Here is a 25,840-nt window from a genome sequence, read left to right on the forward strand (position 1 = left end):
TGTGAGATTTGCTGGAGCCAATCAGAAGCAGTGTTAGAGGTAAAAGAAAGGGAACTAAAAGACGCTAACGGACACCAATCTATCCTCCAGTTTTTCAAATCAGACAAGGCCTTTCTGCAGTCAGGCAATATACTAACTAGGGAAGCAGATGAACAAAATCAAAATGAAAATTATTTCAATATAGAGACTGTGTCTGTGGCACTGGCAATTGATGACAATGAAAAGCTGCCAGAACATGCATCATATAACTCCAATCTAATGCTTGAAGATAGCCAGGTAGTATCACCATTAGCACCACCACATTGAGAAGGTTTACAAGAAGCAGGAGAGAGCAGTGCTACACTATCTGATTCTTGTCTTTTCAAAGATCCAGGCTTGTGTCCTGAAAAGCCACAAAGCTTGTGGCCTGAAAAGAACGGGTAAGCTACCTAGCTATCTTGTCTACTGAGTGTGAACTTGCAAGAGAAATTAACTTGGGGGGGATAATTCATGATTTTGCAATGAAAAAGGCTAGAAAAATAAAGCTTTAAAGTTAATTGGCCTGATTATAAAATGGTTGCAGTCACACTGGTCCATTAGAATAAAAAAATCTCAGGATATAATACCTTTATAATGGCCAAAAAGTTAAAAAAATAGTCAGTAAACTTGTAGGATGCCCAGGCTGGGTGTTATGTTAAACAAAAATAGTGGGGTACGGGGGGAGGGCATTTTTCAGAAATGTAGAATATGTAACAGTAATTTCAGAATTCAAACTTTTTTCATGGCTCATGAGATTGTATGTATGGGATGAGGGATTGTGGTATGTGTGGGGGAGGGAGCCCGTGTTACAAGTTTGTACTGGGCCCCAAAAAACTATGCTTGGGCCCTGATGATGCATACTGTGCCTATCACATAGAAGTGTTGTGAGAATTAAGTCGTGTGTCAACCACTGATTTGGTTTTCAGTGCTATAAGTTCAAAGTATTATTTTTACTATCTTCATCTGAGCTGCAGAATTAGAATGCACATTAAAAATGTATGCAGTACAAAATATTGTTTATAGGAAAAATATTACATGCTGAACGTCAGGTATAGGATATATAATTTAATAGCAGGGAGCAGTGACAAAGTCTTTCCATGTCAATTTGAGACATGGTGAAGAGAAAAATATATTTTTATTTTTACTACATTTAACACAAGATTTTCTAATAAATAAATGACCAAAGCACTGGGTGCCATAAGCTTTCAGAAACCTTGCCAAAATCATTTTATTCTGGAATTAAAAAAAAATCTGAACATATTCAAAAAATGAAAATTTCATTATTTAAAAAGCATGTAAAGAGACCTCCTGATTAAAAAAAATATTTCGGCCGGGGGAGAGTGATTTATAAATCACCTTTATAAATTCTATATTGTCTAATGTAATTGACACAATCTCTAGTCAGCTTTTGGTTTTTAACAATTTAAACAGGAGAATTTATATATAATCTTTTCTGGCCACCGCTGATCATTATATCTTTGATCTACCAGACACAGATTCAGAAAGGTATTTAAGCATGTGCTTTAACTAACATTTGAGTGTTTAAACATAAATGGGTTTATTCACGTACTTAAATGATCTTGCTGAACAGGGACCGCAATACATCACATTTATCTTGAATTCACTCAGTTCTGTCACAATTCCATAATGGCACCATGCGTTAAACTATTTTAAGTCTTACTTTACGAGCATTAATCTGAATTGGAAGGCTGACAAATCAAATATCCATTGGCGTGAGACTAGCTTTCAAATGCTTACTCTTCTCAAAACAGCACCTTCATTCATGAGTAATTCCTGTGCTAAACCTTGTTTATTTTTCAGAAGTCCCTTTCTGAAACGATATTAACAGTCAGCTTGAGAGGAAACAGAGTAACTATGTATGTTACAGAGCTGTGTTTTGTTACTGGTATGTATGGTGCTTTATATCCATCTCTATTATATACTCCCAATGTCACTGTAGGACAAATTATCTCCTTCCTCACACTGGTGAGCAGCTATTCACATGAGTAGTTTCACTGAATTCAAGTCTATGGGACTACTTGTGTGCATAACTGGTTACCAATGTGTGTATGGAGATGATACGTTAAAATAATAAGAGATTCAAATCGTGCCCTGGCTGATACAGGTAGGAGGTGCATGGATGCTGTTCAATGTTACATCTCCTGCCACAATCCTACCAGTGAGGACAGGATTAGACTACTGCCAAGCCTCAGAGTTCAAAAGTTTGAGTCAGGCCCCCCAAAAAATCAGGACTGACTTTAAAAATCATGATTTGAAAAAAAAAAGTTGGATTTTATTTGCTTTATGGTTTTCAAGTCTTTAAGGTGCAGGTGAGTCACATTTTCCATGCACTGTTGACTGCAGTGTATGCACTAACTGACTGATGTGTGTCTGGGCACAGACAATTGCTCATAGACCTTTCCCCATTGGAGCTGCAGTGTACAAACGGGCATAGTAACAGGTCCACATTTCTAGTGGTGTCTCTGTCCTGTTCCTTGTTTGTGAAGGAAACATCTAGCTCCTCAAAATAAGAGTTACTCACCTATATTGTAACGGTTGTTCTTTCAGATGTGATGCACACAAAGGCGACGCGTGTGTGTGTGGGGGGCCCACACTGGTCACATGCCCCCACCGTTATCAGCAGATACGCATTGTCTCTGGATGCACACATGTATACCATGTAGGTATGTGCGCCCCCAGTGCCCCGAAACCACAGAACTTTGCCTAGTGGTACCCATATGGACAGCACTCATGTCCTGTGGCCTAATCCCTCCACTGGCTATATAAGGGTGGTGTTGCCCCCATCACCCCTCAATTCCTCTGCACCAAAGATGAAGAGTAAGGACTTCAGTGCAAAGGGGACGGAGCATCACATCTACAGCTGGAAGAACAATAGTTACAACACAGGTAAGTAGCCATTGTTTCTTCGACTAGATGCAGCCATGTATTCCATGTAGATGGCTCACAAGCAGTACTCGCAGGATGTATGGCTCTGTTTACACAAGGACTGCAGGATTAGGCCTTCCCAAAAGTTTGCATCTGATCTGGATGCAGCAGTAATGGCACAGTGGTTTGTAAACATGTACAGAGGACCAAGTGGCAGCCCTGCAAATGCCCAATATAGAAACATCATTTAAAAACGCCATCGATGTTGCCAGGGCCTTCACAGGAAGAGCTCATGCCCTTTGAGCAGATGCAATCTGAGGTATTTCGTATGCTGTCACGATACAGGAAGTTATCCACCTGGAGATCATCTGTGAAGAGACTGCTTGGTCCGCATATGAAACAAAGAGATGAAATGAAGAATGGAAAGGTATAGTCATATCCAGGTAAAAAGTCAAACATCCAACATGTGAAGATGCTGCTTCTCAGGGGCTGAATGTGGTTTAAGGAAGAACTATATAATATATAACTTGGTTCAAATGAAACTGAGAAACCACTTTAGATAAAAATTTAGGGTGCACCCACAGGATTACTTTCTCTTTGGAAAACTGCACGTAAGGAGGCTCTGCCATCAAAGCCTGCAAATCACAATCTCCTTTCAGATGTTATTGTCACCAGGAAAGCAGTTTTCTGACACAGAAGAGAGAAATAAGTTGCCAGAGACTCAAACAGAGGTCCCATAAGAGCCACTAAGACAGTATTAATATCCCATAAAGGAACCAATTTTTTTTACCAGCAGGTAGAGATGAGTGATTCCTTTCAAGAACCTTGCCATCATGGAGTTAGAAAATATTGGACTTCCTGAGGAGGGCTGGACGAAAAGGTAAAATCACCAGCAGTTGCACTCTCAACTAATAAAGTGCAAGCCCAGAAGACAAAAGGTGTAACAGATACTCCAAGATGTCCTGGATACCAGTCTGCTGCAGTTGAACTCCCCAGACTAATGACCACATTGAGAACCACTTCCATTTGGTCAAATAGGCTGCTCTGGTTTTCTACTATTAAGCAAGATTTGCCAGACCACCTCCAAACATTGTTCCTTCTCTTCATCTAACCATGCAGCAGCCACACCATAAGATGCAGGGAGCTGAGTGCTGGATGCAAAATCTGACCATGATGCAGAGACAAGAGGTCAGGGTGAAGAGGAAGGGATATGTGTCAAACTGATAACATGAGGCGGTCAGAGAACTGGCACGGTCTCAGCCATGCTGGAGCAACGAGAATGAGCCTTGCATGATCCAATTTCACCTTGAGAATGACCTGTGGGATGATCAGAATTGGAGGGCAAGCATACAGGAATGCTGACTCCTAGCTCAGGTGAAAGCATCAGTTGGGAAGCCCAGACTGACCCCCGGAGAACAAAACAACTGGCATTTCTTGTAGTCTCTCATGGCACACAGGTCGATCACTGGAATGCCCCAGACCACAAAGATGGACTGTAGGACACCTCCTGATACAGCATGTTGCAGTATGCTCCCTCCATGTGTTCACATAAGCCATTACGGTGGTATTGTCGGTAAGGGTGTTTACCACCAAGTCCAGGATGTGATCTTGAAAGGACTGACGGGCACTGTAGATGGCACAAAGCTCCAGGACATTGATATGCAGAGAAGCTTCTTGTTCCAGCCACAGGCATTGAACTTTCAGCATCCCCAAAAGCATTCTCCAACCTATTAAGGAGGCATCCAGTGATAACAGTCCTGGTCGATGGGGACTTAGCAAAGGGAGCTCCCTGGTACATGAACCATCCACCACTGTAAGGAGTCCAGGATTGACAGAGGAAGCCAGATCAGTCTGTCCAAAGGATGACAATTCAGATGATAGTGACTTCAGCCACATTTGAAGAGAATAAAGGTGCAATCTGGCAAATTGGACTATCTGTGTAGGCCATGAGTAGTCTACACCTCAGGCATACTCGGGCTGTGTTTGAAGGTTGAGACTGCAGTTCCAGACATAGGTGGTGAATTGCATGGAATCAGTGGGTCGGTAGAAATGCTCTTGAAATCAGGCTATCAAGGTCCCAATGATCTCGATTTGGACCAGTGTTGGTTATCCTCTGCTTAGGATAACACCTAGGCTGTTGGGTAATTGTAATGTGAACTGAACATGACAGAGGACTTCTCTGGACTTGCCCCTCAGTAATTAATTGTCCAGATATGGGAAGATATGAATTCCTCTCTTCCTGAGTAACGCTGTCACTACAACCATGCATTTGGTAAAAACCCAGGGAGTAGAGGACAGACCAAAAGAGAGCATGGTGTACTGATAGAGCCGGTTCGCCATGACAAACCAGAGAAACCTCCTGTGGCTTGGGAGAATTGCTACAAGAAAATAAACATCCTGAAAGTCCAGGGCAGGAAACTAGTCATAGTGATTTCATGTAGGGAGGATAGATGCTAGGGTGACCATCCAGAATCTGATGTACCTGATGTATTTATTGAGGTTGTGGAGGTCAAGGATAGGTCTCCTCTCTCCCTTGGGTTTGGGAACCAGGAAATACTGAGAGTAAAATGCCTGTCTGTGATGCTGATAGGAAACTTCCACTACAGCCCCCAAAGCAAGTAGGGACTGAACCTGCTCCAGAAGCAATGTCTCATGCAAGGGGTCCTTGAAGCAGGACAGGGAGGAGAGATGGATAGGAAGTGTATAACACAATCGAACAGTGCTTAGGAACCATCTGTCTATGGTAACTGAATCCCAAGCACTGTAAAAACAAGACAACCTGTCCCCAAAGTGGGGGAATAGAGATGGAGAGGTGACCACTGGATTGTTGCCCTAGACACACAAGTCAAAATGGGTGCTTGCTGGCTGGATGCAGGGAGAGGACGTACCAGCTTGCTAAATCCAGAATCAGAGGACCTTGGCCTCTTGATGAGGTAGTCTTACAGGAAAGAGTGTCTGAATGATGATGAGCTTAGTACTGATGGTGATCTGAGGATAGTCTCTGGCATCTATTGGGTGATGAGGAAGGGGAGGATGATCCGGACTTGGACCCCAGAGATTTTCTGATGACAACAAGGAGCCAGTCCCGACAGGGTGAACGAACAAACAAACAATGAGACTCATCTGAGGCCCAACATGGAGTTGGCATCAGTGCCAAAGATGAATAGGGAATCAGCATCAGCAGTACCGAATGAGAGATGTTCCCACCTGGGACCAGAGGAAGTGTCGGCATGATGCAGGGATGGCACCGAGCTCCATGATGGGATCTGCAGCTAGGTCAATGAGTGTGCCAACAGGTGCATCCATGTACCAGACACAGCATCAGCCTCAATCCCTGGGACATGGGCGGTGTGCCAATTACATGCTGCCAATTACATGAGAGCCTTGGTGCCAAAGCAGGCCTCATGGCCTGCTTCAGAATGTGCTGCTTCAGCTATAAGTCTCTCACCCCGAGTCCTCTTTTTGAGTGACTTACAGATGGAGCACTATTCCTTAGTGTGTCAATCACCAAGATACAACAAGCACCTCTTGTGGGGATCACTATTGGGAATGGCTCCCCACACAACGGGCAATTCTTGAACCCTGGTGAGGACATCACACAGGACAGCCAACTACTCCAACACTATACTAACATTCAACTAAACATAAAGGTACTACTAACCAACTATTAGGGGGGGGGGGGGAACTTTCAGAAAACAGACTAAAAATGTGAGGTGAAAACACCACACCAAGCTCTGACTCTAGCCATGGACGGTGAGAAGGAACTAAGGAGGGGGGGTCAGGGTAGTGCTGCTCTTATATAGCCAGAGTAGGGGCTAGAACCCACATGGCATGAATTCCCCTCCCCCCCCATGTGTATGGTAGGCAAAGTTCCCCAGCTTTGGTGAGCTGGGTGTGTGCACACCTACATGAAATACATGTCTGCCTCTACACGTCTGCATCTACCCTAAGAAAAATTCTCCCTTTTCAACATATTGGTGTAGAAGGGACACTATAGTTTGATCTTCTGGGTACAGTACACAACTAGGAATCAGTAGTCCTCGGCTCTGCTCCTGACGGCTAGTGGCATGCGGAGTGACATGAGTTCTCTGTGCCATTTGAAAAAATGATATAACAATACTTATCTGCTAAACAAAAGTATTTTGAGGCTTGATTACACTTGCTGTTCGCAAAAAACTCCGATCTTAAAATGAATGATGCAAGGAATTATTAAAGAGAGATTCTGAAAGCACAACCCCCTGCATCCATTTCTGTCTCTGAAGTGGATGTGGAGCTATTAATAAAAGTGCAGGCAAAAACACTTGCTCCATTCAGAGGAGGTTTGGTATGAAAAGTTTTTTTTCCTTCTTTCTTCACAGAGTGCACTTTGTATTCAACTGGCACCCTGTTCTAAAGGCAAATGAAAATTATGTCCTGTCCATGCACTATAAAACTTTAGCCAGGGCTAAAAAGAGAAGAGCTAAGAAAGTAGAATTTTTATGGCACTTGTTTTTGGCTAACTAAAGTAATTTCACAGCAAGAGCATCCACGGACTGGTATACAAATATTTTGTTTCATAATTTGTTTCTCCAAGTTCCTAATATCTATCGAGCCTGTTTTACTCTCAATCTTGCACTGATCACATGCTAGTCAGCAATAGGTACTTTCTCCCCTACAAATGACAGACCACTGAGCACATTACACTCCACATTTCAGTAGTTTCAGCAGCTGCCTGATAACTTGTAGCAAAAACAGATACAATATACTGTATAGAAAAACACATGACAGTATCTTTCATGGCTTCTTTAAACTGTGCCTTTTAAAGACTTTGAAATTAGAGTTTAAATAACTCAAGCTGTGGAGGATGTGGGGAGAAAACCTGTGTTCTTTATATGAAGAGAATTAAGCACTGTGAGAACTTTGCAAGAAGGAGCTGAATACATTGAACAAACAGTTTAACTAGCTGCCTTTCCCTGTATACTCTGCCTGTGTAAGTACTATTACCATATATCTTGTTCCTTAAACTATAGATTGTTCAGTAATCATATGCTGGAAACTCAGAATTCAGACGTTCTGAGCACTTACATAGAAAACAGAACATTAATGCCTTGGTGCTTCCTCTTTGAAGTCAGATGCTGAAGTAAAAACAGCCCCAAACCAAAGCCCCAGGTATAGACAGCCCCAGACTTTGGGGAAGTTTGGATCCAGATTCCAGTTTTGCTTCTCAGTAGATATATGCACTCATAAAACTGTTGTTCATTCACGGATATACAGAGAATTCAATTTAAATTCGGTTTTTTGTTTCACCAATGAAATCCCCATTGACTTCAAAGCCTAGGTAATAAAATAAATCACATAAGATTATGCTAGGTGTTAGGGGGTTTTTTTGAATGGGGGAGGCAGGGTTGGGCAATCAGGGTATGTCTACACTGCAATTAAACATCTATGGCTGGCCCATGCCAGCTGACTCAGGCTCATGGTGCTTGGGATATGGAGGTGTTTAATTTCGGTGTAAACTTTTGAGTTCCAGCTGTATTGTCAATGCTTATTTTTGTCTAAACTGTTTAATTCTGGGTACTGAGAATGAGAGAAAAATCCTATCACAAAATAGTTAAATCTATCTTTTTTAGTTCCATTGAGCCCATGACACAATGAACATTTGAATTATCAAAACTCTGCGAGTTGCAAAGGAAACTGTGAATTCATTCAATCAGAATGATGTCTGAAAGGCACTGGGGTCCTGTCTATATTACAATTACAATCATTGGTCTTTTTAACCCATTTATGATACTCCCATCTGATGCAGTTGGAACAAATACAGCTGTTATGAAAAACATGGACAATGTGCCAAGTAATGCACATTGGAAAACATTATCCCAGCTATACATACATAATGATGGAGTCTAAATTAGCTGTTACCACTCAAGAAAGATCTGAGTCATCATGGATAGTTCTCTGAAAAAATCTGCTCAGTGTGCAGCGGCATAAAAAATAGAAAGCTCCTCAAAAAAAACAAACGTTAGGAACCATTAGGAAAGGGACAGATAAGACGACAGAAAATATAATAATGCCACTATATAAATCCATGATATGCTCATACCTTGAATATTATGTGCAGTTCTGATCATCCGATCTCAAAAAAGATATATTAGAATTGGAAAAAGTACAGAGAAGGGCAACAAAAGTGTTTAGGGGTGTGAAACAGCTTCCATATGAGGAGAGATTAAAAAGACTGGAACAGTTCATCTTAGAAAAGAGATGACTGGGGGGAGGGAGAATAAGATAGAGGTCTATAAAGTCATGAATGGTGTGGAGAAAGTGAATAAGAAAGTGTTATTTGCTCCTTCACATAATACAAGATCTTTAAAACAAACATAAGGAAGTACTTCTTCACACAATTCACAGTCAGCCTGTGGAAGTCGTTGTGGGGATGCTGGGAAGGCTAAAGGTATAAGTGGGTTAAAAAATAATTAGATAAATTCATGGAGGATAGGTCCATCAAAGGCTATTAGCCAAGATAGTCGGGGATGCAGCCCCATGTTCTGGGTGTCTCTGAATACCAGAAACTGGGACTGGTTGACAAGAGATGGATCACTGGGAAATTGCCCTGTTCGGTTTATTCCCTCAGAAGCATTTAGCACTGGCAATTCTTGGAAGACAGGATATTGGGCCTGATGGACCATTGGGTTTGATGCAATATGGTCACTCTTATATTCTGGAAACAACAGTCATGTGCCTCCTATATATGGATGGATGTTTCTCACATACTATGCTGCCTAACAATTGTCTCAGTGCATTCTGGGAATATCTATGTCACTATCACATAGTGCTCATCATAGTATATAATACTTGAAGGACATGCTCTCCGGGTGGCACCAGCAGCTGTAAAGGCATCACAGCCAAAGGCCCCTGAACACTTTTAAATACAAGACAATCAATAGAGGGCAATACACTCCAACATCTTCCTTGAGTAAGAAATGGAAGAAACCATACGAAGCATAAACCAAACGACCTCTCCAGATCAGGGCCTATGCTAGCATCCTCCAAAAGAGTAAGATCTATATTATATAACCCAAGCTGCATTCTAGAAAGAGATGTCGGATTCTCTTTCAAAGTAAAGAATCAGTCAGGTTTATAATGTGAGTTTGGAGTGGATCCTTTTCACTAGTTTAAAGAGTTCTTATGTCTCAAATTCTGCTTCAGTTGCTGACCACTTTGCTTTAAGAAGATAACATTAAGACTCGAGATCAGCTGCAAATAGGAGACTCCAGTTATTTTCTTTCATGTGTTCTCATGCCTTAATGTAATGGCTAACTAGTATGGATTACCTCCCAGGAATGTTTTAATATAAAAACATTAAATTACAATTTAGACATTAACTCCATGAAGACAACATTATACGAGTGCTTCCAGATTTGATCTGCGCTGGCAAACTTGTGTATGGATGTGCAATTATGTACCGACCCCTGAGAGCAAAGGGCTATGAGGTACAGACCCACGCCCTGATCGTTGGAGCCCTGGGTGCTTGGGATCCCTGCAACAAGTGCGTGCTGTGGGCCTGCGGTGTTGGTCGGTGCTACACCCAGCTGATGAGGCGCCTCATGGTGTCCGACGCAATCCAGTGGTCAATAGACATTTAGCACATCACCGGACACAGACAGTACCGGGACTAGTAAGTCGGAGCACCACCACGAGAAATTTATAGCTTAATGGACTAACTTAACCACTTACCTGACTCAATGAGGGACAATCCACTATTACAGACATACCTACTCCCCATTAACCGCATCCTATGTAATCCCTGCAATAAGTGATGTTCCCGAATTACCGATCGCTTCTACTGTTAACCGTCATACCTATTACCCCCACATCCAGGATACCACAGATTATCCTTTCATTGTACTCCCTGACTCCCAACCAAACTCTGTACCTGCTGATAAACTGTACATTATGCCTGGATGTCCAGAAACTATTCCGTTTAAACTCTGTACCATAACTTTTTAAACGTTATCTTCAATAAAGAGGAAGACATATGCTATAAATCAGTCTATGTATTTACACTCAAAAGCCTCCAGGTAGGGGATTGTTTCTCATAATCCCCATCTCCTGTCTCTTCAAAGGATCATGTTTAAAGGTTTAAATATTCTCAACCCTAAACGAACATTGTTTACAAGAGTCTTATGAAATATAATTGGTCTCAGACCATCTAAACAGTTCTACAGCAAGCCTATCATTGTTTAAGACAGAGGTCTTCAATCTGTGGGGCACGCCCCCCTAGAGGGCATGGAGAAACATTAGGGGGGGTGCAGCAGGGCACAGGCCAGCCCTCGTGGTGGGGGTGGGGAAAGAGCATTGCCTTGCTCTGCCCCAAGCTCTGCTCCGGCCTCACCCCCCAACCATGGCTCTGGCCTTGGCTCCTGGCCTCAACTCCCAGCCCAGGCTGCTGGCCATGGTTCCCTGGGTTGGCCCTGGTCCTGCTCCCAATGCCCAGTGCTGCGGTGCCCACCCCAGGCTGCTGTTCCCAACTCAGCTCCTGGCCACTGCGGGCCCCGCTCCTGGCCGCAGCCCCAGTCCTGACCATGGCCCCACTCCCAGCCTCAGCTAGAGGAAGGTGGGGGCGGAGGGCGGGTATGGACAGGGGTAAGGGAGGGGCGTGACCTAAAAAGTTGGGGGACCACTGGTTTAAGTTACACTGTAAGCTGGTTATGACAACAATTCATTTCACTGTTATTTTTCAAGTAAATTGTGCATAGAGGATAAATATAAAGGGATGATGAATATTGAGCTGCTTCACCATTCCACACAGATTTCAACTCCAATACGTTGCCCCTCATTTGGGTAAAGAAAAAACTTATCAATAGGCATTGTGAAGAGGGAGAACAGAACACAGGAGATCAAATCCACCACACAGTTTGGAGAATGTCACTTTAAATGTATAACTCTGGCAAGACAGGAAAGTCAGAAAGGGACCCAGGTGTCATTGTGGACAACTCAATAAAGACTTAAATAAAATCCTGCTCTCATGGACATCAAGATGTATACTCCCAGAGCCTTCAGTGACTAGAAAGATTGGGTCCTAAATCAGAATCTGCTTAGACAACACTCTGATATTACTAAAGAAAGTAAAACTAACTGTCCAATGTTAGCCTTTGTGAGTCCTTTATCACAGGACCTTTAAATCCTCCTGTGATACTACATCAGCTTTCTGAAGCAGTGGGTCTTTCAGTTCATGGGACAGTAACCAGATTGGTTATACAGTTCATTGTATCATTCCCACTTTAGCAGGGATGTTGCTGCTCTTTTTCAAAGCCTTAGTTCTATAAAGACTTACAGTTCCGAGGTCAATAATGAAACAATCTCCTTTGTTGAAACTGGCCCAGCAGAGAGGAACTTCTGTAGCTCTCACTACCCTCCGGCCCTTAATATGCAGAAGTCTTTGGGCACTCAGGTCATTAGTGACTACGTGGTTAAATCCAGATGCAACACCTCCTGCCTAAATATAAAAAACAAATATAGAAACTTTGGTTAAGTTTAGTTTCTGGGAACTTGCTTTTCTTTCTATCACATTACTTGAGAAACCGGACCTCGGACATGTACGAAATGAGAGATACGTGGTATGCGGTTTGGGATTACCAACACTGACCACAGATCAGAAGAACAGAGATAATGGGTCAAGATCAACCCCTGCACTTCTGTGAATAGAGGGGATGCAGTTGTAATTCAGATACGCCAATGCGTGGAACTACCACAGAAGTGATGGGTGTCTATATCATTATGTCCCTTCCTGCTGAGTTCCTATGGGGGACCCTATGAATGAGGGAAGGAGAAAATGGCACCAGCTGTTCTCTCCATCACCCTTCCTCACAACCAGGTGAAGAATCCAAGCAAAAGGTAATGCTGACCCAGGTGTCGGGGCAATAGGGGAGCCCATAGGGGCTAGGAGGAAAAATGGAGGCATATGGCCTCTGCACAGATTACTAGAGATGGGCAAAACTCCTCCCAGCAGGTGAAAAAATGTAGTTTTGGAAACACTGAAATGATTTGAGAGTTCATGTTGATTTTGGTCAATTTTTTCAGGATAAAGAAATCTAAAATAAGTGTTTAGAAAGTTGAAACACAACGTTTGAATTTTTTTTTTTAGTTAACTTTTTGTTTCCAATTTCTTTTTTTTTTTAAATCAAAATGTTTAAAAATGGTCAAAATCAAAACATTCTGTTTGACACAGAACGAACAAAAACATATTTTACTTTTCAATTCCCCAAAATCTTTGAAAAAATTCATTTTCAGTTTAACCTAAATGGTTTCCTGCCCCTCCCCTCAATTTTCCTGGTTTCAAGATGCAGTTCTGGTTGGGAAGGAGGGACAATTCCAAGGTAATTTTGTGAGTAAAGCTTCCTATCCTGAAGTGGATGTTTGCCACTTAGGAAGTGATCTGATTCAGTGTGCTGGCCAGACGGGAAAACCAAAACACTGGTTTGAGCTTTCATGAGTTTAAATTTATTCCTTTGGGGTTAGACTGACTTGGCCTATGTGCCTGCACAAGGGAATAAGCACTTGCGACCCCTAACGAGGGGTCCCAGACCTTGGGCCCCGGCACCCATCTACTCCCTTCCTGAAGCAAATGGTCAAGGAGAAGTGGGGAATGACTGAAACCTTGGCGTCAGCTCCTCTGCTCAGTAGCCATTGTATCTGAGGCAGCACAGACTGCAGTAGTAACTGATTGGATAGATCAGAACAGCAGCGAGTTACTAGTCTCCAGTGCAAGGAGGAAGCAAAGGAAGAATTATGACTGAGTTACAAGTCGTGGGGCTACTCCTGGATCTGTGCAGTTCACACAACAGCCCTTGCTCAGGGCTGGGCCTAAAGGCACGGACTATTTATTTCTCAGTAAGCAGCAGTTGAATTAATAAAACAATATTTTTAATGCCCAGAGATGTTTCCATTCCATACTAATTAGCAACTGCTGCCCGGGAGAATCTCTGTAGCAGCTGGTCTGACAACCTATTGCAGAGTTAATGTCTCAGGCAACACCACAGATAGTAAGTTACCACTGTTGGAAGCGCTACATCTGGAAATGGGGTAGACATTGGTGATGGTTGAAATTTTCAACTTTTTGAAATTTCAATTAAAGTTTCATGAAAAATGCTTGCTGTTTTTCAGCCAGCTCTACTACACATAAAAAGCTCCACTGGAATAGGTGTAGGCAAACCACTCCATATAGGTTGGAAACCAAACTTTTGGAAGCAAACACCAAAGAAGATTCCAGGTATCTTCCACGTGGTTCTTTTTTGTACACCTCCAAACACTGGGTTCTGTATGAGGCCAAAAGCAGAGGAGCCCTAAATCAATGAGGTAGAGGTCATTCCTCTGGTACTGACAGCTTACCCAGAAGCAGACAGCATCAAGAGTGCCAAGATTGCAGGCTCACATGAGGTTTAACCAGCCCCGTTTTGCAATCTTAAGAAGCTGAGAGCTTATTTGAACAGAACTGTTGGAATAGTTTCCCCCATCATCAGGAGGCATGTGCAATAGTGGGCAGGCACCCTTTTTATGAACTGGGACGCCCTTAGACAGAGGCCTTCAAATCTTTTCATGTACTCCATTAAACATTCCGTTTCATGCCTACTTTTTAGTGGGCAGATTCTGCCACTCACATCAACTAATACCTTCAACTGAGAATATTCCCATTGAAATAAATGCTACTTTCAGACAAAGGTACTAGTCTATATGAATAAGCATGGTAGAATGTATTCCTATATAGTTATTACAACAGGCAAAGATGTTTCTTTTTTTTTTTTCTTTTTAATACCAGTAAACATTTTCAATAAATTGTTTGATTTTTCAAAAATTCTAATAGGCATTAATTGTGTTAATATGATTGCAATGTATTAAAGGTAGGTAGGAAGCAGAACATTTTCCAGAATCCAACAAAGATTTGTTTTAACCTTTATGGGGGAAAAAAGTTGTGTTTGTTTTGGAGAAACATTTTCACAGCTGGCTGTTTACCTTGTACTTAATCCCTCTTTTGAAATATCCAACAAAGTCAGTAGACTCGTATCCTTGAATTTCTCTATTCTGAACAGGTTTCCCACCTAGATAGTCATCCATCTGAACAGTGAAGATTGCCGCAGCTGTGCTTTCATCCTGGCTGCATTCTTTTCCTGAAATAAAGGTAAAATATTACACTTATTGAGCAAGTCATCCTAGTGAAATAAGGCCCTCTTATTCACCTAGATTAATCAATGTTAAAAGGGAAAACCATCATTTTTCTGTGAAGGACAAAAAGTTTGGCTGCATCTCAGATCTACTAGCTAATATTTGTGGCAGTATAATTAGCTTAAATCCACAATGCTCTATTGATTGGCAAATAGGTTTGCCTCTTGCTATTTTGTTAGTCTCCAAACCACTATAAATTAGATGCTTTGTTGAGAGACAATATTGCTATTACGAAAAATTGCCAGAAACAAGAACAATATTAAAACAATAACATTAGTGAGAGAATGTCGGTCAACATTTCTTCATTAACGAACCAGTCTAACTCTAAACAAAGCTAAGTGACTGCACGTACGGATCTCAATTTTAACACACTGACGTTTAATCACATATAAGATTGTTTAGAAGAAACCCTGAAATGCACCGGGTTAAGAAATAAAAATCAAACCCTACTATTCCAGCATATGAAGTTAATAAAGAACAACCTTCAGTAAGTGAAATGACAAAAGGATTTGGCATCCGAGCTTTGAAAACTGCATTATGCTATACTCAGAAGATAAAACTTAGACAAAATATTTTGGAACGACAGGATATCTGGCATCTGAGTTTTCATGGACAGCCAAGATGCAAAAGTGCAATAAGAAAGCAAACTCTTAGCACTTTATTCACACACTGAGGGAAAGAAACATTTAACCATTTCAGAGATTTTTGGTAAAGGAATGTTTAAGAACATCAGGTCTATCTGCATCATCATTATGTGATTCAAGACAGACCCTGAAACAAAGGTGAGATTTGAGGGGGAAAAAATAGTTATTTTGATGTTAGTGGGAGTTAGGCATCTAAATACCTTTGGGGATCTGGGCCTTTGTGACTAAGAGTGGAATTCACAAAAGAGCTTAGGTGACTTAGCAGCACAAGTCTCACTGATACTAGTGAGTCTTGTATTCTTAAGCACTTCTGAAAATCCCATCTTAAGTTTAAGAGGACCTGGTGCTGCATTCCTGGTGTATTGAAAATGTTGGTATGAGTGGGAGTTTTGAGAGTACAGTGAACACAGGGCTAAGCCCAGAAGTGGTTCAAGATTTAGCAATTCTTTACCTTCTGTTAGTGCCAGTGACATTCATTGACCAGACACAAGTAACACAAGAGTACCAATGATCAGTTTCACCATAATTGAGACTATGGGCTTTTCTTCACTTACCTCAGAGATTTGGCAGCAGTCGACTGGAGTTACGCAAGCTACGCAAAAAACTTGCATAACTCCCGTTGACTTCTCTGCTTCTGTTCTGCGTGCCATCTTCACTGAACTGCGCCAACGGGAACTGCGTTCCCATCGATGCAGCGCTACGCCACTTGAGAAGGTGGCCTTAATACGTCGATTTCTGGATCGACTGAGCGGGTCTTCACTGACCGCTCAGTCGATCCAGAGAAGTCGAATTTGCCACCGTCAGTGAAGACATAGCTTAAGACACTGAACAACATTTATGGCTGGGAGGATGAAAACGTCCAGTCCCTAAGGAGAAACAATTACGGTTAGGGAATTTTTTTTCTAATTTATAATTTCTGGTTTTGTGGATTTTAGAAGAGTTATTTTGGTTTATGTTCATTTTTTAATTCTTAATTATAAAGGATTATAGAGGACCAGATAGTATTTATTCCGGACTGTCCTCCACACCCCAATTGTGACAAAGTCAGGCTGGGCAGCTGCAAGAGAGTGGTCCTATTGGGTTCTGGGAGGTGGGCATGAGCAAGCCCGCCTACAGCCAAAAGCCCCTACCCCAGCCTAAGGGGAGGAGCTACGGAGCCTGCGACTCAATTAAGTTCAGGGGACAGCAAATGAGAAAACAGGAATAGGTGTGACGGTCAAAGGGATAAACAGAGTGAACCTGAAGGGGACACTGAGCAGAGAACCGCAGACAGTGCCTACTCGAAAGTATACAAGGAGCCAGCAGATGTGGCCCAGAGGAACTCTGCTCAGATGCGTGACTGGACAGAGGAATGGAAATAAGCCCCAAGTTGCAGAGCACCTCCTCAGCCAACACAATACAGCCCTAATATTAAAAATGGCTACCTTGGCCAGTGCTAGAAGGAGGTTGACAAGAAGGTCCCACAATTTTGTGGGGCCACAGATGGGATGTGCATACAGTAAGAGGTGTGGGGAGAAGTGCAGTCAGAACTTCAGGAGGAGGTTCTGGAGGAGCCGGAACAGGGGCTGCAACCTGGTACACTCCAGGTTAACGCGCATCAGGGTCTCCTTTATGCTGCAGAATGGATAGGTGTCAGGACAGGGGTGAACTGTGCCAGGTAGATGCCCATGCTTACAGCTCCCTGCAGGAGTCACCAGCTAATATCCCTGGTAGGCCATGGAAACAAAGTGGAATACAGACTGGCCCCCTGGGGTTCCTCACCCTTGCAGGTGGTAAAAGGTCTCACCACTTGGTGTCAGGCAGGACCTGAGGGCGAGAAAATGGAGCGTGTGGATCACTGGCATGCACTGCAAGAGAGTGGTCTATTTGTAAACCAGAGAGTGGGTGGGGACTAGCCATTGCTACAGGCCCCTCCTCCAGCCTAAGGGGAGGAGTCACTGAGCTTGGGATACAACTGAGTACAGGGGATAACGAATGAAAGAACAGGAAGGGGTGTGGGGGTCACAGGGACAAACGAAAAAAAACAGAATGGGACACTGAGCAGAGAACCCCGGACAGCGCCCACTGCTCCCGGAAGGTGTCAAGGGAGCCAGCAGACACTGCCCAGAGGAACTCTGCCCAGATGCGTGAGTGCACAAGGGAATGGAAGTAGGCCCCACAGTCGCAGAGCGTCCCCCCTGCCAACCTCCTCTCCCTGGTCTTGTAGATGGCCATTTTGGCCAGGGCCAAGAGGAGGTTGACGAGGAGGTCCGGTGACTTTGTGTGGCCATGGATGGGGTGTGCGTAGATGAACAGGTGCAGGGAGAAGTGCAGCCAGATATCTGGCTTTTTTGATCTGTGTGGTGACCCAAAGAGGAAGGAAAGAGGCAGCGCAGCAGCAGCAGCCACCAGCGCCACTTTTGGGGCCAGGCTGCTCATGGAGGCACGTAGCATGCAGGGTCCAGCTACCAGACATTAGAAAAGTGGCAACCCTGTGGGAAGGACTGACACCCCAGGGCTAACAACAGGACAACACCCCCAGAGCAGGGAAGGGAAAGGTATCCCCCTTTGTTTTGTGTTTGTAAATTGATTTCTTTTGGTTGGTGGAGGAGCACTCATTGGGCCTGCCTGAGGCCTACCTTGAAAATACTGATAAGTAAATACAAAAAATATGAAAAATGGAAACACCTCAAACATTTGAAAACCAAGAATATTAAAGCTAAATTATAAGCAGGCTGCCTTTTATTCAAACAACTGATCAAGTGAGCCACTTGCTCATTATCTGTATGATTTTAAGATACAATTTTAAGATAAACTAGTGTCAGAGTTAACCAGGTTCTTTTTGTTGCTTTATACCATTGACAGATAAACTCTATTAGATCTAAAAGCAAGCATAACGTGCATATTTACTATACAGGAAAGATATTTTTTAAAAGGGAACATGAATTTAACAGGAAATATTTTACTGAATACCAATACCATCCATATCATCCCGGCTTGAAAGATGCAGCTCCAGTAACTCGCATAAAGAGTTATTTCTGCCTGCTTCCTCCATGTGCACCCATCCTTTTGTTTACCAGTAGCCTTTTCTACTTGCAATATCCCATTAATTTGCTGATAATATTGAGGGAGGAATTCTCAAAGGTATAAATGGCATTAAGTGCGTTGAAAGTCAAGGAATTTAAGCACTTTACTATCATTTGGTCTTTGAAGATCTCCCAAAGGTCTTCTGTTGCTATTAAAATGGATTTTTTCTAGTCATTCCTCAGGAGAACATTTCCTGTTGTCAAGAAACTCAAAATAGCTGGGGGAAGAGGAGAAACTAAAACTTAACTATACGCTGCTGTCCAATGTTCCTTTGCATAAATGAAGTACATCTACACTACTTGAAAAGTCATTTCTAGAGCATATGGCTGTCAGCATGCTTGTTAGCAGGGTTACTAGCTTTTAACCACTTACAAGAAGAACAGCAACATGTATTTGTGTTAAATGTCAATTTGTTTTCCATTTTAATAGAAAATAAAATGGTCTCCACTCTTTTTTCATAGCCTTTGCTTCCTACATTTGTTGACGTTTGACAAACAAAACACAAATGGTTAGTTTTGAATTAGTTCTAGTAGTATTTAGGACGTCAGTTCTTATTTAAATTGTAAGCCTTAAGGAGGAAAGAACTTTTTCTGCATCTTTAACCAGAAAGTGCCTGCTACACTTTGGCCACCATATCAATGATAAAGTAATACAAAATACTGAGTTACCTGGTAAAGGTGTTAGTTGCCACAGCCTCCAACAACCTTTAGTGCCTTAAGCATAAATGAAGATCAGCCAAAATGCACTCCTGTCTAACTAGAGCAGGGCAAAAAAATAAATTTGGCAAATAGTATGTTTGCCAAAAATGCATTTTTGGGGACACCAGAACTATTTGTGAATTTGGGGCAAATCCCAAAAATAGTTACAGCCCAAAAATATCCTGATTTTTTACTGGCAATGTTGAAACATTTTGTTTGACCAAAATAACATTTTTTTCAGTTTTTCATTTCGGCGAGATAAACCAAGAAATAAATAAATAAATAAAAATTCAGGTTTGGTTCAGAACAAACCAATTTTTTTTTAACTGAAAAAAATCAGTTATTCACTCAGCTCCCACCCCTGGCACTCAGACAGCTGTTTTCAATACCCCATGCAGACAACACTTCTCATTTCTGATTGGAAAAGAATTAATCTGGGTGGGCCAATTATGATCTCCACAAAGGCAAACATGTATAACCCAAGCTCCACCACTTTGCTCTGGAATTTCCTCCCAAGGAGTCATAGATCCAACATATCCAGAATACCTGCTGATAAATCATAATATTGTTTTATCTCATATGTGCTCATTGCACTTAGAATCCATGGGAAATGAAGCTTCAAACTAAACTGTTATTAATTCTTGATAATAGTATTAATATTATTAAAACTAATTTGACATGTCTGCATGTAGCAGTCTCTGAATTCACACAGACACAAAACTTGGGATTGTGGGAAACAAAGCAAAACTTTTCATACAGCAACACAAGTAACCTGAAAAGGTAAATGACCCTTTGATGGCCAAGACGGGGGAAGTCTTAATACCCTGAACACAAAAAACATGTCTTCATCCCAGCATCCATATGTTAGGCTCCTATTTTCATTCTAAACACTTTGCTGGAAGAGACGGTAGATGGAGTTGACAGACATGAATCCCAGCAGTTCCACTTGCTCCAGGAAAAAATTGTTTTTGGATTGCAGATTTGCTAACACAGAGAGGGGGAAGAATCTGGGGAAGAGTGAGATCTAGCAACATCTAATGCTTAATTTGTGCCAGGGCTTGCCAGGGCTGAGCCCCAGCACCTCTAGGCTGGGCAGTTCACAGCCCCAGCACCTCTGGGCTTACCACATTAGTTATGAAAGTAAAAAAATTGCTTGAGCCCCAGCACCTAATTGCTTGAGCCCTGGCACCTCTTTCATTACAAATGAAACACTGGCCACATCCCGCTATTTTTTTGCATCCAAGCTCCTCCAAATTGAACCTTTAAGATAGAAAACAAGTCTATTGGCTCTACTACAAACATTTCTAGACCTTGGCACAACCCAGTGCAGCTGCACTGCAACCCCCTGATCCAGCACCCGGGATGAAAACTGCCCACATTGAAGCTGAAGGCAAAACTCCATTAACTTCAATAGGGCAAAGATTTCACTCCTGGAGTCTACTAGATCCAACCAACTTTCGACCTCATCACCCCTCTTTCCCACTCCACAAATCGTAAACTCTTCTTACACTAAAGCAATCTAGATCCCAAGGTGTGCTGGCCTATCAGCACTACAAAGCGCCAGACGTGGCACTAGCAGATCTTGCTTGTTTTTGGTCCCAGTTTCACTACTTAAGCAGAGAACATGTTTAGCTGCTCCAGCTCCACCTTGAAAAAAACTAGACCACCTTAGGGCATCTGGATCCTGCCAAGGTCTGGCACAAACCTACCAAGGGCAGTATTGAAACAACCAGCAAGTGCTACTTCTCCTGCTCCACCAAATACACAATCTGCACCCAAAGACATCCTGGCACCTGCACGACCTGCCGCATCCACCCCGCTAGCTTTCGGCAGCACACCCCTCCCCAGTTTCAGCACCTGAGCGAAGTACAAATGCAACTTCCCCTCCGTCCGCGGTTTGCAAGCGTGTTCGTAGGCTTCTGCTCGGACATTTCCCAGCTGAGAGCTGCGCTCACAGGGCATTTAAGTGACCTGCGGCTCCGATCCTGGGCGAGACTCAGAAGGCGACCTGTGAACCTGGAAACTACCAGGGGCGAGCCCCTCTCCCTGTCCCAGACCTCCGCCACCTCCTCACCTAGCCAGTAGTGCAGTTTGTAGAAGGTGGCGTTGTTCCTTTTCAGGGTGTGGAGCACCAGGTACGCGTCCCCCACGTAGAAATTGCCATGCAAGTTCTCAGGCACCGGCACCAGGTCCAGCTTCTCGATCCTCCAGATCTGCAAGCCAGCCGTCTGGCCAGCGTTGGCGAACTCCTTGTGGTACAGCTCAGGGGCCATGGTCCGACAGGCAACGCCAAAGGGGGCCGAGAGAGACAGAGAGAGAGAGGCAGAGGCGATGCACCGCGGGGCTCCAAGTGACCCAGAGAAAGTCCAAGTCCAACTCCACTCCTGCCTGAGCCCCAGCTGGCGGGCCAGGCGAGCCTCCGGCTTTATGAAGTGAACTCCGCCGGCACAGAGGCGCGGCCTCCGACTCCGATTGCCACCTCCCCATCCCCGCCCAGCCCCGGCGCAGCTGATCCGCCCGCGACACTCCCCAGCTGTGGGGGAGAGGGAGTGACCGGGTCCCGGCTCAGCGCAGCCGGCTGCAGGGGAAAGTTACGGCGCGGTGCCTCCGCAGCCAGCTGCCTCCTCCCCCTGCGGGTTAGTGCTGGGCAAAGGCTGCTTGTGCCGGAACCCGGGGGAGGCTTTCAGCCGGCCTCCAGCGCTAACCCTGCTCTCGCTCCCAGCCTGAGCCTGCCTCGGCCCGTCCCGCCGGAGGTGCTGCTGCTGCTGCTGTTGCTGCTGCTTTAGTCACCGAGGGCAATGCAGGCCTGGCCTGGCTTTTTGCGCCTTTTTTGTTTGTTTTTTGGACGGGAGGGGCTGTTGCTGAGAGCGGGAGGATTTCACTTTTTGTCTGCGGGGAGGCTGCAGCCTACTCACAACAACGCGCTCTGGTGATCCTGGGCCCATCCTGAGTTGTAACGTCGCACCTTGCATGGCTGGCAGGTGAGGGCTCTGCAACAGAAAAACGAGCGGCTTGTCGGCAGCTTGTTCAAGAGCGTGGGGATGAATCTGCCAGGCCTCGTGCTAATGTCACACGGAGCAGCAGTGAAGGCTTGGGTTCTTCTGAGCCAGCTGCCGCAGGGCCTAGTTAGGGGCAAAGAAACAACCAGGAAGGCCCAGGAAGGCACTAAGTTACAAACCCAAACTGCGAGACAGATGGTTAATTCCCATAGCACGCAGTCGTGTAGGGGCACTGCCTTTACTCTAAATCAAACGGCAATAAAATAAAAAAGAAGCACGGGAAACAAAATGCAACTTGGGCCATTCAATCATAGGTGTTACCATGCTGCTCTGGTTGCCTATATAATCTCCCAGCTGGCTTGTTTTTGTGAGCAACTCTTATCTGAGCTCATGGAGTTCTTACAGCTTTCTCTTGCTGCAGGGCTTGGGTTTTTCACAATGTTTTTCTACATCCCTAGAAGGCAGCTCACCGCTATCTTTCCACCATTATATCACTTTATTGTGTTTGTTCAGCAGGGTTGAGAGATTTCTTCGGGGGCAAAGGTTTCTCACAGAAGCTCAAGAAAAATTGTTTTAAAATGGTTATATTTGTGTGAAGGAACACATCTAATCACACTGTAGGCTGAGAAAACAATGAACTCTTGTTGGTTGGGGGGGAAGGGAAGGGGAAGGAAGAATTAACAGGAAAACCACAGACTGTCTGCTACCATGGAGGAGGAGCCGTAAGGATTAAATGGAGTGAATTCCACCCCCACCCCTCGAGACAGCAATTCTAATAGCAGCATCCTGGGTGAGAGTGCCTTCACCCACAGAAAAATCTACTGCACTCCACATACATACAAACACCCCTGCCTCCTTAGGCAACATAATCACTCAGCCATCACGGGGCCCTCACCTGCATTGTGGTCTCTCTCTCTGACACTCGCAGGGCAGGTGGCTTTGGTGACTGATCCAACATGAACCCCTAGTGAGACAGGAGCATTGTCCCCTTCAGGGATCGACTTCAGGGAGCTCAGGGTGTCAGAGACTGGAGGCAGTATGGATGATAAAGAATCAATGGTTCCAGAGCAGGTGCATCTGAAGGCTCCTCTGGAGTAATGGTGCTCAGAGGTGAATGCCTTCCCACCTAGTAGACATGGTGACACCACACTTTTCCTTTGGCACTCGGGATCTTATATGAGATGGGTCCAGTGACCGCCATGATTGTTGAAGAAACCCTCCTTGGTCCAGCTCTGTAACTTTTAGTGAATACATGTTCTTGTGGTGTGAAGTAACGCAGGGTGGATGACGACAGGGATGAATCCAAAGCCTGATCTTGTTTGTGTTGCAATTCCTCAGATAGGTCAGTGTTGAAACAGTCAAGGCATGTCTTAAGCCATTGTCCTGTGACTAGTTCTGCTGGGCTAATTCTGGAAGTCAGGCAGGGAGTCACATGTTCAGCGGTGAGGAACCTGGCAAGCCTTGTCATCAGGCACTGCCTCTGATAATCAGGCCTAGTAGTTAGAATATGGATCCCAGTTAGGCATACGATTGGTCCTTGAACAGAGATCCAGGGACAGGCCGGGGATGAAAACCGAGATCAGAGTCTGTAACCAAACCAGAATCAGAGCTGTAGCCAGAGGCCAGGTACAGGCCAGAGGTTGAAGCTGGGTGGTCAGAATCTAAAGAAAAGCCAAAGCCGGAGTCCAGATACGCGCCAAACGTCGAAACCAGATATAGTCTGAGGGTTGGGAGGTGGAGGATGAATCAGGAAGCAAAGACAAGGCTGAAGCAGGTTAGTGACAAGGCTGGAGCGAGGCTAGTGCAGGGCAAGGACAATGCTGGGACAGGGCTCAGGCAAAGCTGGGTCAGGAGCAAGCTGGGAGTCTCTGGAGTTTGGTGCACTGCGAGACAGCAGGAGAGTTCCTGGCTGGGTAGCACTGTTGCTTAGACTGATCTGCAGCTCTTTTGGGGTTGTGGAAATACCTGAGCCTGGAGCCACTTGACTCTGCTCAGTGATAGGTTGCTTGCATGCCTAGGGGCTGACTCACCACAGCAGCTGAGCGAGCAGCCCTGGTATGACTGTGAGTTCACCTCACACCTGTTGGTCAGTCTCCCTTGCTGATTCTCATTATGGTATCTTTGGTTGTCTGCACCATCTGTTTGGCCTGACCATTGGCTTGCAAATGGCCTGGCACAACAGTGACAGCTCAAATGAGGTTGCTTTTGGCACAGTCCTTTTACTCATCAGAGGTAAAAGCAGTTCCATTATTGGACATGACAGTATTCAGTAAACCACAAACAGGTGATGTAAAGCGGTGATCATTGCAGTACACATCTGTGATGAGACTAAGATCACTTCGAAAAAGAGTCTACTATGATCAGAAAGTTCTTTCCATGAACGGGCCCTGCAAAGTCAAAATGGATTCTTGACCATGGTTGCTTAGTCACTTTCCAGGAAAACGTTGGGGCTTTTGATGGGTTATGTCAAGTAGCATGAAATGTGCTACACTCGTTTACAATTTTTTCAATATTGGCGTCAATTCTGGGCCACGAGATATAGCTTCATGTGCACAATTCCTGGATGTGTTGTGTGTAACATAGCCAAGATGATTCAGCTACCTCTGAATAATGGCAAGATGACCCCATGAGAAGCATCCTTTATGGGCAGAAAGCTCATGTTGACAGTTTGAAAATGGCTTGAACACCCCGGACAGTCTGCCAGCTGGCCAGCCCCTCTTGGGACCATGAGCAGTGGCTGCAGAATATTTGCATGTGAAAGGCCACATTCCTGGATCTGTGAGCTCTCCCCAGCCCAGAGCATCAGAATAAGAGCTTCATTGATGGTGGAGAAGGGAGTGGTGCTCACATTCGAAGTCTGCAACACCTGATTGCTACTGGTCAGTGGGAAATTGGAATTGGAAATCCATGGTAGTTTGTGAAGTGCTGGTGAGGTCTCCACCAAGTATGGCATGCAGTTCATTGTAAAACTGGCAGGTTTGTAGAGCGGCAACCAAGCTATTGTTGCCCATTGTGGTACTCTCAGTTGGTCTGTCTTTTTCAGTAGCCTTCCCTGGGCTCAGTCTCTAACCAGACCGTGCCCATCACAGTACCCTTGCTTAGCTAGGCTCAGGGCTCACTCCTTGCTTTGCCCCGCAGCCAGCCAGGAGCTCCTTCTTCACTCCCCTGGTCTTCAGCAGCCTTCCCAGGGCTCAGTCCTGCCTGCATTGACCTGTCCCTGGTCTTGCTGCTCTTCCAGCCAGCTAGGAACCTAATCTTCCTTCTTCCTGCTACAGGCAGCAACTGACTGCACTGGCTCTGATGCCTACTTTTATATGGTCCTCCTGGCCCCTCA

General features: G+C 44.3%; 1 protein-coding gene across 1 annotated transcript in view; it reads right to left on the reverse strand.

The window, feature by feature from the left end:
* The window catches only part of SCIN (scinderin), a 72,263-nt gene extending 50,366 nt beyond the window's left edge, over positions 1-21,897 (reverse strand). Inside the window, exons 1-3 of the mRNA XM_067562125.1 lie at positions 21,582-21,897; positions 14,890-15,044; positions 12,215-12,376 (exon numbers count right to left, since the gene is read on the reverse strand). Coding sequence (XP_067418226.1) covers positions 12,215-12,376; positions 14,890-15,044; positions 21,582-21,780 — 516 coding nt within the window. The 5' untranslated portion in view covers positions 21,781-21,897. The remainder of the gene's footprint in view (positions 1-12,214; positions 12,377-14,889; positions 15,045-21,581) is intronic.
* Between the last annotated feature and the right edge of the window lie 3,943 nt (positions 21,898-25,840).

Source organism: Emydura macquarii, unplaced genomic scaffold, assembly GCF_026122565.2.
Source record: "Emydura macquarii macquarii isolate MOO-44397 ecotype Brisbane River unplaced genomic scaffold, CSIRO-AGI_Emac_v2 contig_2422, whole genome shotgun sequence".
In the NCBI taxonomy this organism is placed as follows: domain Eukaryota; kingdom Metazoa; phylum Chordata; order Testudines; family Chelidae; genus Emydura; species Emydura macquarii.